General features: G+C 43.9%; 1 protein-coding gene and 1 long non-coding RNA gene across 3 annotated transcripts in view; one reads left to right on the top strand and one right to left on the bottom strand.

Annotated features, from left to right (window-relative positions):
- The first annotated feature begins 6,619 nt into the window (after positions 1 to 6,619).
- Positions 6,620 to 18,172, top strand: LOC124522377 (uncharacterized). Of its 2 annotated transcripts, XR_006964766.1 has the most exons (3): positions 6,620 to 6,705; positions 9,842 to 10,577; positions 18,135 to 18,172. It is a non-coding gene; the product is annotated as an uncharacterized LOC124522377 (long non-coding RNA). The 2 variants fall into 2 exon arrangements; XR_006964764.1 differs by lacking the exon at positions 18,135 to 18,172 and having other exon boundaries at positions 9,842 to 12,064.
- Positions 6,702 to 18,174, bottom strand: part of PDZD2 (PDZ domain containing 2) — a 28,691-nt gene continuing 17,218 nt past the window's right edge. Inside the window, exons 7-11 of the mRNA XM_047093782.1 lie at positions 17,861 to 17,978; positions 13,514 to 13,615; positions 12,445 to 12,706; positions 9,817 to 9,951; positions 6,702 to 8,589 (exon numbers count right to left, since the gene is read on the bottom strand). Of these exons, the coding sequence (XP_046949738.1) occupies positions 8,423 to 8,589; positions 9,817 to 9,951; positions 12,445 to 12,706; positions 13,514 to 13,615; positions 17,861 to 17,978 (784 nt within the window). The 3' untranslated portion in view covers positions 6,702 to 8,422. The remainder of the gene's footprint in view (positions 8,590 to 9,816; positions 9,952 to 12,444; positions 12,707 to 13,513; positions 13,616 to 17,860; positions 17,979 to 18,174) is intronic.

Raw genomic sequence — 18,174 nt, forward strand, 5'->3', positions numbered from 1 at the left:
GTCATTTCTTATTACATCAGTGATTTATTGGGATTGCAGAGGGGTGATACTTTAATTCTTACATTTCTTTGCTTACTAGCTAGAGAATATCTATAAAAGACTTCACCTGTATCATTGCTATTACCTCTTAGTATTTATAGAGGAAAAGTAGGATAAAGTCTTTATTTTGTGTGTGTGTGTGTGTGTGTGTGTGTGTGTGTTTATTTTGAGAGAGAACGAACTGGAGAGGGGCAGAGAGAACGGGACAGAGGACCTGAGGCGGGCTCTGTGCTGATAGCAGAGACCCCGATGTGTGGCTTGAACTCAATGAGCTGTGAGATCACGAACTGAGCTGAAGTTGGACGCTTAACCGACTGAGCCACCACCACCCAGGCGCCCCAATTCTACCTTCTTAACAAATGTTTATTATTGTGAGAGAAGAAAGAGTGCGTGAAGGAGGCAGAGAGAGGGACAGAATTCCAACCAGGCTTCACACTGTCAGCACTGAGCCCAGTGCAGGGTTTGATCTCATGACTATGAGATAATGACATGAGGTGAAATCAGGAGTTGGACACTCAACCAACTGAGCCATCCATGTGCCCCCTAAATTCTACCTTTTGTTTACCGAGTTTCAAAATAGAGTTGGTTCTCTAACATTCTCTAAAGGTGACTGATTCGTTAAGTATTATGGACTTACAGAAATAAACATTCTTTTATCATAATTAATTTCCTTGATGAGAACCAGGATTCTTGATATGGAAAACTTAAAAGTATAGCTTTAAGACAGAAGGTAGTCAAAACCTTTGTAGTTCTACATTTAAATGAGAAGTATCACTGTAAACTTATGACGTACTTACTTTTTTTTCCTTTTTTATTGTGGTAACGTAAAATTTACCATTTTAACCATTTTTGAGTGTACAAGTCAGTGCTCCACTTTGAGCTGTATCTGCATTGTAAGAACATTGTCGTTATATAGTACAGTCTCCCTTTTAACTCTTTGGTCTTAACTCTTCAGGTAAATACATGTTTAGTGCTCACTACCATTCCTTATGTCACTGTCCTATCATTTTGGTTGTCTTGCTCATTTGTTAGATTCTTCAGAAAGGCCTGTGAGAATAATAGTCCCTGAGTGTTGGTATTCTGGTGACAGGTTATGTGCAGCCTTTTTATTTGAAGGTCAGTTTGTCTGGATAACATTCTAGATCATATTTTGATTTTTTTTTTTCAGTGTGTTAAGTGTGTTCTTTTTGGCATAAAGCATTACTGTCAAAGTCTGATTGTAATATGATTTTCTTTTCCCTCATGAATGCCTTGTTCTTTTTGCCTGGAGCCCACAGGATTTTTTCCCCCCAATAATGTTATCATACTGTGTTTGGGTGTTGGTTGTTCTGGATCAGTATTACCTTTTAAAAACATTTTTTAATGCTTATTATTTTTGAGAGGGAGAGAGAGAGAGCACGAGCCAGGGAGGGGCAGAGAGACAGGGAGATACGGAATCCAAAGCAGGCTCCAGGCTCTGAGTGGTCAGCACAGAGCCTGAGCCAGGGCTCAAACCCATAAGGAGTGAGATCTGCTGGACGCTCAACCGACTGAGCCACCCAGGTGCCCCTGGATCAGTATTTCCAAGTACACGGTACGTTCCTTCAATGTGTAGTGTCAAATCTCTTTTATTCTAAGTTTCAGGAAAAGTAAAGTTTTCAGTGTTTGTTCTGTCCCTTGGTTTAGGTTTTCTTCTTTGGGGATTGCTATTACAGCTCCTTATATTTGCTCTGCTTGGGCTCTTTTTTCTCATTACCGTTGATCTTTAAGCCTCTCACCCTTTTTATCTTAAGATGTTACGTGTTCTAGTTTTGTCTTTTCTGAAATTGTTTTTACTGGGTTTATTATAATAACCAATTTCTGAATTTTTTTCTAATTTCAGTTTATCTTATATTTTATACCGTTTTCTTGATGTATTTTTTTTTTGAGGCATTCGGTTACAGTTTTCACTGGTTTCCTGAGCATGTCTTTCTGGTGTGCTGTGTTGTTGTCTATAGGGATTGATTGTATTTGCGCCTCAGGCTCTTTGTTCTTATAATAATGTTGTATGGGATTTTACTTAGATTATCTTCTGTTGCCTGTTTTTACATGAAATTACTTTTGCTGCTGTTTTACAAGGGATGTGGGTCAGGGTAGCTTTTCTAACTGTATTTATTCTCTACACCTGCCTCTTCTGTTTGGGTGTAGTGGAAAGAGCTACGGCAGATTACTTTCTGAGATCTGGTTGTGCTCCCCTATTGATAACGTTGATTATGGTGGGGACGGTGGGGTTTTCAAGGGCTGTCAGATGTCTTGGTGCTTCCTCTGCCTTGTTTGCACGCATCTTGCTGTTTTAGTAGTTTGTCCCTATTTGTATATTCTGGGATTTGTGGGGGTACTTTCAAACCTAGTTTTGTTGTAGTACATTGTTTATCTATACTAGTTGTGCATGTGCGTGTGTGTGTGTGTGTGTGTGTGTGTGTGGTGGTAGCTGCAGGGAGCAGAGAATGGGTGGGAGGTAAGGAGATTAAAACACTATGTCACTGTTCTGCCATCTTGCCTAAATCTGCTGGGACAGTCCCCAGTTGTTTTTAGTTTGGATATAGTCTGGTTAAGTTATGAGTCTCTTGTTTTATAGTTTCTGAATTTAGCCTCCTATTCACTTTATGATTAAAAAACAGTATGATGCAAACTTTAAAAAATATTTATTGATGTCTTTTATAATTTTTATACATATATTTTTAGTCCTAATAAAATGAACTACATTTAAAGATTTCTTAAATTCATACCAGTCATGTTTGGAGTTAACATCACTTGGGCTTAGTATTTTCCTTAATGCATTACTGGATTCTACTACCTAACATTTCATCAGGATTTTTATTTTATTTATGGATAGCCTTTGTGCATTTCCATTGTATTTTAAGCATTTTTCAAGTTCATCTTCAATGTCACTGACTTAGGTTTCTGCAGTTTGATTTGACTTGATGCATCTGCTAGGTCTTCTAGTTTAGTGAAGTGGTCTCTTAGTTTCTGTTCTTGGTTACACCAGATCCATATTAATCTCACTTGATTTTCTTTCTTTTTTGATCTTGTTTCTTAGAAGTTACACTCTCTTTAAGTACATTGAGAATACAAATCCATTTGAATTTATCATCTTCTGATACCCAAGGTGGTCCTCCCATTATATTTATCTGCCTTTTGCATATTGTGTTTCAGTGTCCTCCCTCCACCTTTCCCAGTTCTGTCTTCATGAGGAAGACCTTTGCTGAACCAAATTGTTTTTAGTGGGGGTCCTGTCCGAGCTTGCTGTTTGCTCAGGGTTGGTCGGTAGGTCTCTGTGTTTAAGTGTGTTCGGTTCTTCCTTTAGGATGAGAGAAGAAAGCTGGGTAGTAGCCGATCTTAGTCTTGTTTCATTCAGATAGCTGCTTTGGGGGGATTGGGAAGGGGGTGTGTGGAGTGGCACTTGCTGCTGGAGCCTTTCTGGGGTGGGTGAGCTGTGGCAGCTAAACCCTTACTGAATTAGCTCAGCCTTTTTGTGGTAGGGCTCCCTTCAGATCAGACCATTCCTTGTGTGTTGTTCCTTGGCCCTATCTAGGCTGACCCAGGTATCTGGAAAAATCAAAACAATCCCCCCTCTTCAACCTCACCCTCCTTACCATTCTGAGGAGTGTAAATGGTTCCAATTCCGGGTGCTTCCTCCTTTTTCTGGGGCCCACTTTGTCCTGCAATCCCCTTTCTCCAGGGTAAGACTTTAGGTGGCCTTCTTCAGGACTCTCATTTCATACTTCTTTTGCTAAAGAGAATTGTATCCCATTTCATTGCTCTTCAGTTTGGTCTTAAGATTGTATTGTACCTGGTATGCATTCTCCAGCACTCCTAGAATGGGCTATTTCTGTATTAAAATTCATCCCTCTTTGTGTTTTTGTTTGGGCTTTAGACAAAAGAGTTACATGAATAAGCACACTCTCTGTCAGAAGTTTTACCTGAGTAGGAGTGAGCCAGTCAGCACCTGACTTTTGGGGTGTATATGGAAAAATTCAGGCAGGCAGCAGCTGGTATGTCCAGAGAAATTCTGTGATAAGAGGCCGAAGTTATGAGAAAATAGCATCTATAAGGTTTCTAATAAAGAAAAGCTATGAAGAGTTGGTGATAAGGCCACTGACTGGTAGAGGGAGAAGTGGATCTGCAGAAACAGACCCACACATAGCAGGATGGTTATGTACTATGTTTATTTTTGAGAGAGCACACGAGCAGGGGAAGGGCGGGGGGTGGGGGGTGGAGACAGAATCCCAAGCAGGTTCAGTGCTGTCACCCCAGAGCCCAATGTGGGGCTTGATCCCACAAACTGTGAGATCATGACCTAAGCTGAAACCAAGAGTCTGATGCTCAACCGACTGAGCCACCCAGGTGCCCCAAATAACAGGGGAGTCTTACCAGTGGAGGGCACTGAGTGAACACCCATGAACCCCATCGTTCAGTCTCAGAGGCCCGGTCATATGCCAAGTCCCATTTTTACATTTCTATGACATGCCATCATCTTTCTTGTGCTACTCTAGGTTGGTGTCTGCATCTTAAAATCAAAAGAGACTAAGTAAACTGATGCTTTTTATTTTACTCTGTGAAGCAGGATCCCAGGTCATCCAAGCATGGGGCCACGGGGGTGGGTGGGGTGGTAGCGGGAGGTGAGTGGGTAGCAGTTTTGAGAAAAATGAGGAATAGTAGTCATTATAAAGAGAAAAACCGATAAGGAAACAATAGCTGAGTAGCTGGGGAGTCTCCAGGTATCGCTGGAAATCATGGATTTATAGCATTATTCTACATGGTTGTGGGATTTCCTCTAGGAAGAGGAATGTAGGAACCAACAAGCTGGCTAGTGGAAGGAAGGATCCAGGATTAGCTGGGACAAGGGTGCCGAGTCTCTGGGATGGATGGGGGCTGCTGTGCTCTACCGTGGTGTCTAGTCTAACAGAGAAGAAATGAAAGGTGGGGCTTCTGATGGGGAGAACATTGACAGTGTTGGGATTAGGCTTGCGGAAATTGAAGACTTTAGTAGCGGGAAGAGGGGAGTAAAATCTAGACGGTCAGGGCTTTGCAAAGGCATGGGATGTTGAAGGTCTTGGAGCTTTAGATGGTGTTAGATCCTCAGTGTGGCCATGTAAGAGTTGTTGATTAAAAAAAAAAATTTTTTTTAACGTTTACTTATTTTTGAGAGAGAGCACGAGTTGGGAAGGAGCAGAGAGAGAGGGAGAGACAGGATCCAAAGCAGGCTGCAGGCTCTGAGCTGTCAGCACAGATCCCTGACGTGGGGCTCGAACTCATGAGCCACGATATCATGACCTGAGCTGAAGTCGGACGCTTAACCGACTGAGCTACCCAGGTGCCCCAAGAGTTGTTGATTTTAGTTCTGTTGCCTTTGGACCTCTTATTTATGTAATAATTTAAGTAATAATAAACATGTCTTGATATTTTTTATATTTTTATTTTAGAGAGCGTGCAAGCAGTGGGGAGAGAGAGAATCCATGCTCAGCATGGAGCCCTAAGTGGGGCTCGATCAACTGAGCTACCCAGGCGCCCCTTATCATATTTTAAAAGGTTACTTTATGGATTGCAGAACTAAAACAACAAGGAAAGAACCAAGTAGTAAGTAGAGTGTTTATTTTTTTAAAATTACTTAAAAAAGGTTGTTTACAGAGATGTGGATTTACATAACTTGGCGACATTTTAAAAATGTACAGGCTATTTCATATTATTGCACTTACTCTTTAATATATAAGGCATTTTATTTTACATAAATAAAGGATGTATATTATCATACAACAGGTGTGGTGCCAATTAAGTCAACCATAAAATTAAATGAGATGTGTATGGAAGGACAGAAATGAAACCCGACTTCAACCTTCACAGAATATCCTTGCAACTACAATTTACTTGTTGTAACACATATTTACCCTCATAGCTTATTGTGGGTGACTGACGAGTTAAATAAAAACCCCAAACAATGAAAATTTTAGTAGGATAATAGAATACCATTAGTGCTCACTTCAGGAAGTGTGGGAATTAGACTAATTAGAAATACTAGTCATGCCTTGAACACTGAAGACAAGTAAGTAGCCTTCTAAGGGTCAGAGATAGTTTAGCCTTTTGCTTTCTCCCTTCAATTCCAACTGGTGACCAGGGAAACCCTTCTCGCAAGATCTACTAGAAATGGCTGATGACTTTAACACAATTTAGTGAGCCAAAGGTCTACCCTTTGCACTCTTCAGATATGATGATCAGGGACTCTTGGAAGGAGACTGTTCCACTGCTCCCCATTCTGTAGATGTTCCTGTTTGCGTAGGAATGTGAATTTCTTACTGGTAGGCACAGCTGGAAGGGTGGAGGCAAATATTCTCTTACCATTCAGGCAAGAAAGCAGAAACCACAAAACTGACCCCAGAGACTTAAAAACAATCTAGCATGCATGCACCTTGCACTGACTGCCTATAGTATCCTACCTGGAACTGTAGTGAATAGTAGAAGCTAAATTAATCAGGTCTTTCTAGCTAACTCTTGTGCAACATTCTCTTTTGTATATAACCTACGGAAAAAAAAAAAAATGAGAAATCTGGGCTCACCAGCCAGATACTTCAGTCCCATCTGAGAGACCCCTCTGGGCCAACTTTACAGAGGTTTACTGGGATTAGTCACTTGGAAAAGCAATGTACAAAGGTGAGTAAGCACCTCTATGATCGGGGGAGGGGTATGGTGACCTCCATTCTTTTCTCTAAGCCATAGACCCAAGCTGCAGGTTATTGGAAGAAGTCTCCAACATAATACCTCGGCGTCCTCCCACAGGCAGGTTATGATTCTCACCTGTACTCCCAGGACTCGATCTGCTGGCCTGCATCACCCTTGGATCTGGCTCGTAACTACATAGTTCTGCTTTACCTTGAAAGAGTGACTCACCCTTGTTCTCCATTTTCTTCTTTTTACATCTTGGTAAATGTAGCTGGTGAAGGTTTAGAATTTAAGAAAAGAAGGTGCAGTAGGAGGAGAAAAGCCAGTTTTGTGACAGGGAACAGCGCATTGAATGGGAACAGCCACTACGAACAAGTCATGCTTTGAAAGGAGAGCAGCCGGGATGGGTTTTCACAGGCAGTATGAGTCACAACAGTCTTTTGCAGGGAAACGGTTTTGCAAAAGGAAGAATTTGCAAAACAGGAAAACAAAACCAGCAAACGCTTTAGTCACTGCAGAGCCGACATCACACCCAGGTCAGGAAAAGAGGTCCAGTGCTTTAGAAAGGTTCTATTTCTTAAGCTTGTTGGGAAAGGGGAACACAACCAGCCAACCAAAAAAAATCCCCTAGAAGGATTATTTTTAAGTTCCTCCATTTGGATTGTAAATGTAATGCCTACGTTTATAAATCCAAGGGTACTAAAAAGATTTCTAAAAATTTGGCTTAAATTAGTGGTTGGAGTGCATAAAATATAGAAATGGAAACCCAGTGACTATGATATTTCTGCCCACTCTTGGGTTGACTGGTCTTGAATTGAAGCACTTATTCAAGACAAGTTGCAAACCAGATGCAAGGTGCTTTCAGAGCTGGAACTTTCTGCTCACTCAAAGCAGCAAAGTTCATGGCTATTTAGTGTGGTTTATCAGAACGGCATTTTTGTAGCATAGCCTTACGACTTACACTTTTAGATCACGATCAGCACTTCATGATGATCGACAGTCCACTGAGTTGAACTCTGCATCCGTACATTGCACATGACACTCTCTAAAAAATATCACTTTCTGTATTTTGCTTTTTCATTTTTGGATAATTCCTGAGCTCAGCTTAACTGTTAGGTCATAACTTATCTTTTTTCTTTCTTTCTTTAAGTCTCATTTCTTTTCACGGTAACAATACAGACCCACAGCTCCTTCCACTGAATGTGCCTAAAAGCACTGTTATTTACTTACAAAATTATATAAAACTGTAGTCCTTTTAGTTGTGACATTTGTGTTGCCCCCTCGGACCTGGTTACCTCCCTCACTGCCAGGACTGGGTACAGTGTGAAAGGAGGCAAGAAGGATGCGAAGGTCTAGGTAAATGGTTCGAATGAAGGGCACGCCACGTCTCGTATCCCCATCAGTAAATGTGAAAAGGAGGGGACAGGCACTGGAACGAAAGGATCCCTCCCAGCCGAGGTGGTCCAGGTCAAAGGCTTCCAGGGGTCCGCTCCACCGCTGCTGCACGCACAAGAGGTCAGCTTCACGTAGATGTCAAAACGTGGAGATTTCTATAGTCCTTGCCTGTATCAGTGTTCCTGTGTTGTTTTAGGAACCCAGCGTTTGAAGAAGTTACTCTGATTTGCTCAAGTAAGGGAACTGAGAAAAGGAGATGCTTGTTCAAAAATGTAACCAGCATGACCAGTGAGCATCACCACTGCTGATGGTTTCAGGACGAATTTCTATGCTTCCTAATTACTAACTGCACAGGTCCCTCTGGGACAGACTTCATAATATTCCAGGCGTCAAAGTGCATGAGCCCAACCAGGGGTTTTCCATTAATGGCGAGAATTTCATCTCCAGCTTCTATTGTTCCCGCTTGTTCAGCTGCACCCCCTGTGAGAATAAATGCAGAACAAGGGCTTGGCACCTTTGTGGTATTCAAAATAAATTCCAAGGAAACGAAAAACTTAAGTGGTACCCAGTGCCTATATTCTTAAGACGCACAGGGCATACATCCATTAAATATTCAAATCTGTAACCCCCTCCTCTCCTAAGATGCATAAGCAGTGGACTAGGAGAAAATCATTTTCAATGTATTTAATCAACAGAGGGAATATGCAGACTAGATAAAGAACTACAAATCAGTAACTAAAATCCAAATGGCCAGTAAGTGTAGGAAAACAGGCTCCACTTTGATCTAATATACCATGACGGCTAATCAGGGACTGTGGAGATTACTTACACACAAAACCTGATGTATTTCTACATCGCAGCTTTCTATATAACAAGCTTAGGAGTATACGGGTGTATGTTACTGATACTGTTAGTATTCACTATTGTGATAGCATATTACATAAAATAGGATATACAGTAGTATATTTTTATATATACTGATATTGTTAGTATAATTATACTTTAAAAAAATGTTAGAGGAAGAGAGATGATCCCAGGCAGGCTCCGTGCTGTCAGCACGCAGCCCACCGTGGAGCTCGATGCCAAGAATCACGACATCGCGGCCGGAGCCCAGATCGAGTCAGATGCTTAACTGACTGAACCGCCCAGGCTCCTCTATAATTAGATTTAAAATTTGTAATATAATTGTTTAGCTCAGGAACCTGAAGAGGTCTTTGAGAACTGTCCAAGATTAAATGACGATGCAGGGTCATAAAGAGACCTCAGATCTACCACATGTTTCAATGATCTCTACTCCCATCCCAGTATTGCAATTTTAAATGAATGGGATCTTGGTCCATGTTAACTACCCCTGACTGGCAACCCTAATGTCCTTACTTACATGTATGTTTACATCAGCTACAGCTAATACTAGTTAAGAACACGGAGTTGGACACAGACCCTGGGGCCAGACTGCCTGGGGTCAAGCCTTATTCTGCCATTTGCACCTGTGACCTTCGGGGCTTGTATGGCCCCCTGTGGCACAGTCTCTCCTCTGGTGAAACAGGGATAACAGTACCTGATAGGACTGTCATGGGGGCGACATGTGTTCACATGTGTAGAACACAACAGGGTGGACACACAGCACACCCTGTATGTCACAGAGAATAAGAACATTTTCCAAATGGAAAGAAAACAGACTGCTAACTGGGTTTTTTAGGGCATTACCTTTGTACACTCTTTTAATGACCAGGGGCCCGTCTCCAGCCATCGATGATTTTCCTCCATCCAGACTCAATCCCAGCCCGGCAGAGGTCTTCAGCACTTCAACACACACAGCATCGTGGGAAGCTACACTTCTACCTATAGCAACGATGTTTGGAAGGATGAAGAGACAGGGACACTCATCACCTCCTGTCCTGTCCCCTAAATGTATTCCCCCCCGCACCCTGGAGTCCCATCTACCTTCGAAACCAGCGTTAGAGTTGATCTCCCAAATTTGGAGCTGGCCTCGTGGCTGAGTTCCTGCCGTCCCTGCACCATGTGCTCTCCTAAGCACTTCCTGTTGTGCCCAAGCAGAAACCCCCAGACTCCGAACTGCTCTTGGCAAGCCCCACACGCTGTTGCTGTGGGTCTCAGTGAAGTCACACTTGGGGAGTCAAATTTGATTTCCTGCTGACCCTGACTGCCGATGGCAGCAGTGTGTCACAGTCTGACCCTGAAATCCTGCAACACCCAAACGCCAGACCCCATGTGAGACCGTGACCGTGGATTCCAAAGCTCCCAGGGACGCCCAGAGCTCCTTTCCTTCCTCCTCCTGCCACACATGCTCCTGTTGTGTGTTTTCATCACACGCCAGCTGCCTTCACTGCCGTCTCCTCTCTCCACTGGGGGGTGGGGGACGTTTCCACGGCAACACTCTTGCCTGCTCTGTGTGCTAGTGTGGAGAGGCCTGGCTGAAATCCACCTTGGAGATCTGCATAGAGATTGTAAGCTTGCCTTTTATTTCTCCTATTTACACACTTTCTCACTGAAGGACGTTGAGGGGAATGGAAAGGCGCACCGAGCTCTCTGGGAGGCAGGGGAAGGACCACAGATTAAATGCCCCCTTCAGGTTGAGGCCGAGCTAGCCAGCATCACTGCTCTTGCACATAAAGGTCAGTCCATTAGTGTGGTTTCACGAAGGCGACTCCACGTCCCATGTGGTCTGAAGGAAATGTGCTAATGGGAGCAGCCTGATTTTTCCGTAGGTGATTTCACTTGCTGTTAAACAGGAAAACAGGCCCATTACAGGCTCTCAGCTCTGGCCAGACTCTACTGGAATCACCCAGGAACCTTAAAAAGATTGTGATGCTGGGCCCTGGCCCTTACCTTCACCCCCGTCCCTGAGGTTTCATGATTGAAATAAGCTGGGGAATTTACTGAGCAGGAGGATTTTAAAAAGCTTCCTACGTGTCTTTAACGTGCAGCCTACCGCATCAGCCCTCAAGTGGGATGCTCTCTGTGTTAGGGGAGAACTGCACAGGTTCAGGTAGAGCCCTGGGCACGGGCATTTTAAGGAACAGGAATATGAAAAAATAAAGGTTAGGCCCTGAATGTGTTTACAATTTGGTAACTCTAGAATCTGGTTCAAGGCCAGATGTTCTGAAGGTGCCACAGGAATACTTAATGATTATAAATGACAGGACTAGCCTTCCATATCCCGAGTTCATGAGTCTTAAAAACTCTGGAAGCTACTGGGATTAAATGTCAAGTGGTTTCCTTTGACAAGTTGCCCGGATCCCACTGAAAGTACAAGCAATTGAGACTATGTGGGGGCAAAGGTGAGCATGACAAGGTCTGATGACTTAAGGTGTTTCCCAATATTGGGGAAGGGCTTCAGTTTTCTAGAAGAGCAAAAGCAAGGGAACAGAGAAGGCTGAGAATGCCCCCAGCCTGCGGAGGCTTCTGGACAAGAAGAGCTCCGTTTGTTCAGTGGACATCAGTGCCCTTTCCAGCAAAGCAATCACAGAGAGCCCAGGCTGCCATGAAGCCAAGGTGAACAGGGAGGAATTCAGCTACCCTTAACTTCATTAGGGAGAGATGTTGAGTGGAAAAAAAACCTCCCCAGAAGGCAATGCCCTGACCCGGGCTTCGTTGGCTCCCCTATGCCACCTGGACTAAAGACATCACTCCTGAACTCCAACGTAGGGGACACCACTGAAGTCTGATGTAGTTATCTGAAGGCCGTAATCAGCCTGTGCTTCAGAAACACAAGTGGTACTTAGTTCCTCCTGAGTAAGTACTTCGTACGCCTTGCTCATGAGCCTTGGTGTGACAGTGTGGAGGGCATACAGAAAATCTTACTTCTGAACCTCTTTTCATAAGTTCTTCTTGGTTGATTAAGGCTACAGTCTCTGTCTTTAAACATCTGTACCCCCTCATTTCCTTACATTCTTCTAAAACAGGAAAGAATACAAACCTTGATATTTTCCGAGGACAAATCTCAGTACTGGAATTTCTCTTTCTACAGTCTCAACATGATTCCCCTCCCCTGTCACAAGAGTTTCTTGCTTTACTTACCGGCCACTTAAGTCCTAAGAAGAAGATATAAACGTGAAAGGGCTTCCTTCTTAGCACATTTAGAGAAGCAGTCAAGCGGTCGTTAAAAATCTTCAATAGTATGACTTTAACTACTGGGGGCAGTGGTTTATAACTTCCTTGTAACACTGCTTTTGCAAGAACCATCCGCCGACATAAGACTTGACTACATTTGATTTCTCTGACCCAGATGATAGTAGTTATGTTCCTTCGTGCTCACCAGGAACCAATCTGCCAGCTGCACCCACCCTGCTGGTTGTTGAACTGGTGTCTTACCTACTCCAGGCTCCAGGAGGCTGGTCTTTCTGGATAGCAAGCCCTTCCCATTGGCTTCCTGTCTGGTGGAGGATCTGGGCTGGTCATTCCCTTTCTTGATGACTACAAGGACATCTTTGTGCAGCTGTGCTTGGTGCAGAAGCTTCAGGACATCCCCATGGGCTAAGCCAGCCAGTGAGGTGCCATTGACTGATAGAAGGAAATCCCCTCGGTTCACAGTCCCTTCCTGAGAAGCAGCCCCCTGAGAAAACACCCTGTGCACCTGCGGCAAGGAGAAGTCAAAAGCCAAAGTCATCATACAAACGTGGTTTACCAAAAACCTATTCAGTGTGAGGGATGGAATATATATATTTAAAATGTTTAATGTTTATTTAGTTCTGAGAAAGAGACAGAGCATGAGCGGGGGAGGGGCAGAGAGAGGGAGACACAGAATTGGAAGCAGGCTCCAGGCTCCGAGCTGTTAGCACAAAGCCCGATATGAGGCTCAAACTCATGAACCGTGAGATCATGACCTGAGCTGAAATCGCACGCTCAACCAGTGGAGCCACCCAGATGCCCCTGGAATATATTTTTTACTCAACTTCTTGCTCGTGTCTAATATATGCCTGGCACTCCATGGGGGCAAGAAGAACACAAAAATGAACAGGACCTGGTCTTGCCTAATGAAGGTGGCCTCTCCAATGATCTCAAAGTCCTTTGAGTGATACAAAATTTTAGGTTGTTCTTGAGAAGGAAGTGATTTCAAAAGCAAATGCAGGTTTGGTCAGTTAATTCTAGTGTTTTCCTAGTGCTAGAATAAAATGTTAGGTGAACAGGAGGGTACAGAAAACTGATGTGTATTTGCATCTAATCACTCCGTCTGTATACATCAGTCAGCTCTGTGGTAAGAATGTGTATCTTTGCTAATGAATATATCATATCCTACTTTCCCCACTTTTCCATTTTTGTTTTGTTAGGAGGGAACAAACACCAGCATTCTTTGAACTCACAGACGTGAATTTTGTTCTGATCAAATGTGAGGCTGCTTCGGGAGTGACTTTCCTGCGAGCACCTTGACACTGTCACTTACCACAATTGATTTTGGCTCCACATCTGTTCCTCCTGCCACAGTGAATCCCAGACCTGAGCCTTCTTTTTTATTCAAGACGATGAAGCAAACATCTTCTTTATTCTAGTGAAAAGAAACAGAAAAAAGTACAGTTGATCCTTGAACAACATGGGGTTTGGGGCACCCACCCCCACACTGTGGAAAATCTGCCTATAAATTTTGACTGCCCCTCACACTTAACTGCTAATAGCCTGCCCTTGATGGAAGCCTCACTAATAACATAAACAGTTGGTTAACACATAGTTTCTGTTATATGTATTATATACTGTATTCTTACAGTAAAGCTAGAGAGGGGTGCCTGGTGGCTCAGTCAGTTAAGCGTCTGACTCTTGATTTCAGCTCAGGTCACGGTCTCATGGTTTGTGAGTTCGAGCCCGGCACTGGGCCCTGCGTTGGCAGTATGGAGCCTGCTTAGGATTCTTGGTCTCCCTCTCTCTGTCCTACTCCTGTTCGCTCACTCTCAAAAAAAAAAAAAAAAAAAAAAAAAAAAAAAGCTAGAAGGGAAAAAACATAATTAAGAAAGTCCTAACAAAGAGAGTGCATTTAGAGTTAGAGCGCTATAAAAAACTCACACGTAAGTGGACCCGTGCAGTTCAAACCCGTGTTGTTCAAGGTCACGTATCTGTTTCTTGTGCTGGGAGTTAGTAAGTTCTGTGGTCAGCCCTCCCGCTGTGCTGCACAGCTTGTCAGCACGAGCCCCAGTGGCTATTCAGGAGCTTTCCCACCTTTCCTGAACTCAACTGTCCTCTACCCATCCTGGGCAGTGCTTACTTGTCCTGTACCTATAGAACCACGGGGATGGTGGACAGAAAGGTGCAGGGACGGGACAATATAGGAGCTATTCTAGGCACCAGACTGTGTCTTCCCAAATCTGAAGACAGCACGTAATTTGGTCATGAAGGGAATTCTTTTTGTTTTTTTTAATGTTTATTTTTGAGAGAGAGAGAGAGAGAGAGAGTGAGGGAGGGGCAGAGAGAGAGGGAGACAGAGGATCTGAAGCAGGCTCTGTGCTGAGCGCGCAGAGCCCAATGCGGGGCTTGAACTCTTGAACCGTGAAATCATGACCTGAGCCAAAGTCAGATGCTTAGCCTTAGACTGTGCCACCCAGGTGCCTCGCGAAGGGAATTCTTCATTCTATAACTGTTTAAGTCTATAATTTAGTCAGGCCAGGGTCAACAACAGCAGAGAAGAAGTGCCAAGAGGCAGGATGAGAACACACTGGGGCCAACTGTTTTATGACCCCTTCCCGCCACATTCAGTTCGTTGGATTTGAGGTGTAATTAATGAATGGGTATTCCTAAAATACAAAGTATGTTAAAAAAATATAAAGTAGGGGCGCCTGGGTGGCTCAGTCGGCTCTGTCTCTATCTCAAAAATAAACATTAAGAAAAAAAATTAAAAATATATATATAAAGTACCCTAAAACTAACTGCCAACTTGTATTTGAGACTAGAACATTCCTAGTAGTGTCTAGGCTTACGTAACAAAAGACTGTCCTGTGTTTCAAGCATCCAACAAAAGATACCTTAAAATATTTTAAAATAACTGAGTTAGGCTAATTATTCTGAATTTTGACTTCCTTCACCGCACATGGTAAAAATGATTCCGCAACATTTTTCAAGATCTGCATTGCTAGGTTCCCCATGAAGTGATTTATAATCCATCAATTCAAGGTGTTCTCAACCCAGCAACAGAAAAAGAATCTAAAAATAAAACTGAAGTGTTGTTTTGATGAGAGAAGGTGAAAACACTGAAAGAGAGAACCACCTCTGTATTGTGCTGGGGAAGGAACCCATAATTAAAAAAAAAAAAAAAAGAGTTTAGGAGTGCCTGGGTGGCTCAGTCGGTTAAGCGTCTGACTCTTGATTTCAGCTCAGGTCATAATGTCATGGTTGGTGAATTTGAGCCCTGAATCAGGCTCTGCACTGACAAGGCGGAACCTGCTTGGGATTTTCTCTCTCCCTGCCCATTCCCCACTCACATGCAGGCTCGCTCGCTCGCTCTCTCAAAATAAAACATAAAAAAATAAAAGAAAAAGAGTTTAGTCCTATTAATACGTCCTAAAGAGTGATCCCAAGCATTTTATGTCTCCCCAAAGAAGTTCATTCAAACCAAATCTCCATTTGCTGACACTAGAATGTTCCACAGACCTGCTGGGGGATTTTGACTTTTTGGGAAGTCCAACCATTTACAGGCTCAGACACGTTCAGAGAGAAGAATGAAAACGAGGCGTTCTTGATGAAAATGGGGCATGTGGTCTGGTACACCCAAATTTTAATTTGCTCAAAAAATGTTTTTTCGAATTGTGTCTGAGGGTACAAGTGCACTAGAAGCCGACCACAGCCACTCTGTGAAAGCAAGTGAAGACTGCAGGGAAATGAGGGTGAACAGCTGCATTCTGATGCAAGTAGGAATGCTGTTCCACACCAAGCCACCGTACTTGTCTGGGGGTGAATGTGGAACCAGAGGGACGGGGTGGGAGACCCTCCCAGCTGGCACTCAGCGTCCTGCCCGCACAAAAAGTCTCCCATTGTGTCTGTGGTCCCTGAAAACATGCATCTCATTTGTGAGGTAGGTTGAGACTTTTTGGTTTTCTGCTTCTACTTTCTTTTCTTCTTCTTAAGTTTATTTGAGAGAGAGAGGCAGAGAGAAAGGGAGAGAGAGTCCCAAGCACTGACAGTGCAGAGCCTAATGCAAGGCTTGATCCCATGAACCGTGAGATCATGACCTGAGCCGAAATCAAGAGTCGGACGGCTTAACGAACTGAGCCACCTAGGTGCCCCTCCTTCTACATTTTATCTAACACTGTAGAATGTCTGAGGACAAGGGACCCGGCAAAGTGTGATCCCACCATGCCATGTTGATTGGAAATGCCAGAATGAGACTCGCATGCATGAAACACTTATTGTCACAAGTCGAAGAAAGAAGGGAGAGGACAGAACGGTCCCTTTCACTGAAAGTGAAAAATGCTGGATGTCTCAATGTGTTTGTTAACTGCACAGACCCAAACCAGCAGGCTGAGGACCAGAGGGAGTGTGTAAACTAAGGGGAGCTGGTCTCCTCTCCAACCTGGTTCCTTCCTCAGGGGATGCCAACATCACAGCCCTTCTGGGTAATGCTAGAAATTTCTGGCACAGTGTTCTCAGATCTATGAGTGGCCCAGGTACATTATCAGTCAAGAAAAAATTGTTCATATTTGTTTTCTCAAAACAAATATTCACTTATTAGGGTTCAAATCTCTAAGGGCAGTTCTGAGAAATTAATGTTGTTCTTCAGAGAAGTATTCTAGATATGAACCCATGGCTTCTTCTGTTATCATCACATCCAATTTATTGAAAGACTGCATTTTTTAAAATTTTTTAAATGTTTATCTTTTTTTGAGAGAGACAGAGCACGAGCAGGGGAGGGGCACAGAGAGAGAGGGAGACATAGAATCTGAAGCAGGCTCCAGGCTCTGAGCTATCAGCGCATAGCCTGATGCGGGGCTTGAACTCATGGACCGCGAAGATCATGACCTGAGCCGAAGCTGAATGCTTAACCGACTGAGCCACCCGGGCGCCCCAAAAGACTGACTTTTTTTTTTTTAATGTTTATTTTTGACAGAGACAGACAGAGTGCAAGTGGGGGAGGGGCAGAGAGAGAGGGAGACACAGAATCTGAAGCATCTCCAGGATCCGAGCTGTCAGCACAGAGCCCACTGTCAGCACAGAGCCAGATGCGGGGCTCAAACTCATCAACTGTGAGAGCATGACTTGAGCTGAAGTTGGACACTCGACTGACTGAGCCACCCAGGTGCCCCAAAAGACTGCATTTCTAATGACCGGTTAGCCACCTTGTCTTGAATCCCAGGCTTCAGAAGCTCTCATGCTGGGGGCCAGGGTAGGGCTACACACACGCTAACTCATTTCCCCAGCAGGTGGCTCCCTTGACAAGTAGTTAACGTCCACCTAGTGCAGAGATGTGCTGTGGCCATTCCCTCATGTTTCCAACACGCCTAGTTCAGTTTTGAGGACCCTCTGTTGACAGACTCCAAGCGTGGGGGGGTGAGGAGGATGGTAACTAGTCACTACTGGGGAATTAACACAGCGGCTGCGCCAGTCTGGCACCTGAAATTCAAGTCAAGGTCTAGCTTGTGAAGCCAGCTGCAAGCTGCAACTGCGAGAGAGGTCAGACCCAGCTGGGCAGCTCTGTGCTCGGGCTCAGAGCAGAGCTCTTCCTGGCTCCCAGAGCTCCTGCCCCGAACCTGGGCACGACCCCACCCTGGCCCTGCCCCGGCTTCCTCTCCCTGTGTGGTCGGGTTCCACTCACCTCTGATTGTGCTTTCGCTTCCTGAATGAGAGCCGGGACCGTCGATCTTGACCCCACTGATGATAAAACAGACTGTAATCTTTGCTGGTCTCCTGCTGAGACTAGAAGTTGATCCAAACTAATATAAAAATATGAAAGAAAAAGGCAATTTTCTCCTTCCATAAGGTTGTATTTACAATGCTCTTTCTACCAAGTTGCAGGTGTTTTCTGATTTTCATGCTCTCTTTTGTTTTTAAAAATAATTTTTTTAATGTCTGTTTATTTTTTTCTTGAGAGCGCACTGTGAAGGATGGACAGAGAGAGCAAGGAGTCAC

The sequence above is a fragment of the Lynx rufus genome, unplaced genomic scaffold, assembly GCF_022079265.1.
Source record: "Lynx rufus isolate CCGP_SWC_20201006 ecotype Redwood Valley unplaced genomic scaffold, mLynRuf1.p SCAF_1, whole genome shotgun sequence".
NCBI classification, from domain to species: Eukaryota; Metazoa; Chordata; class Mammalia; order Carnivora; family Felidae; genus Lynx; species Lynx rufus.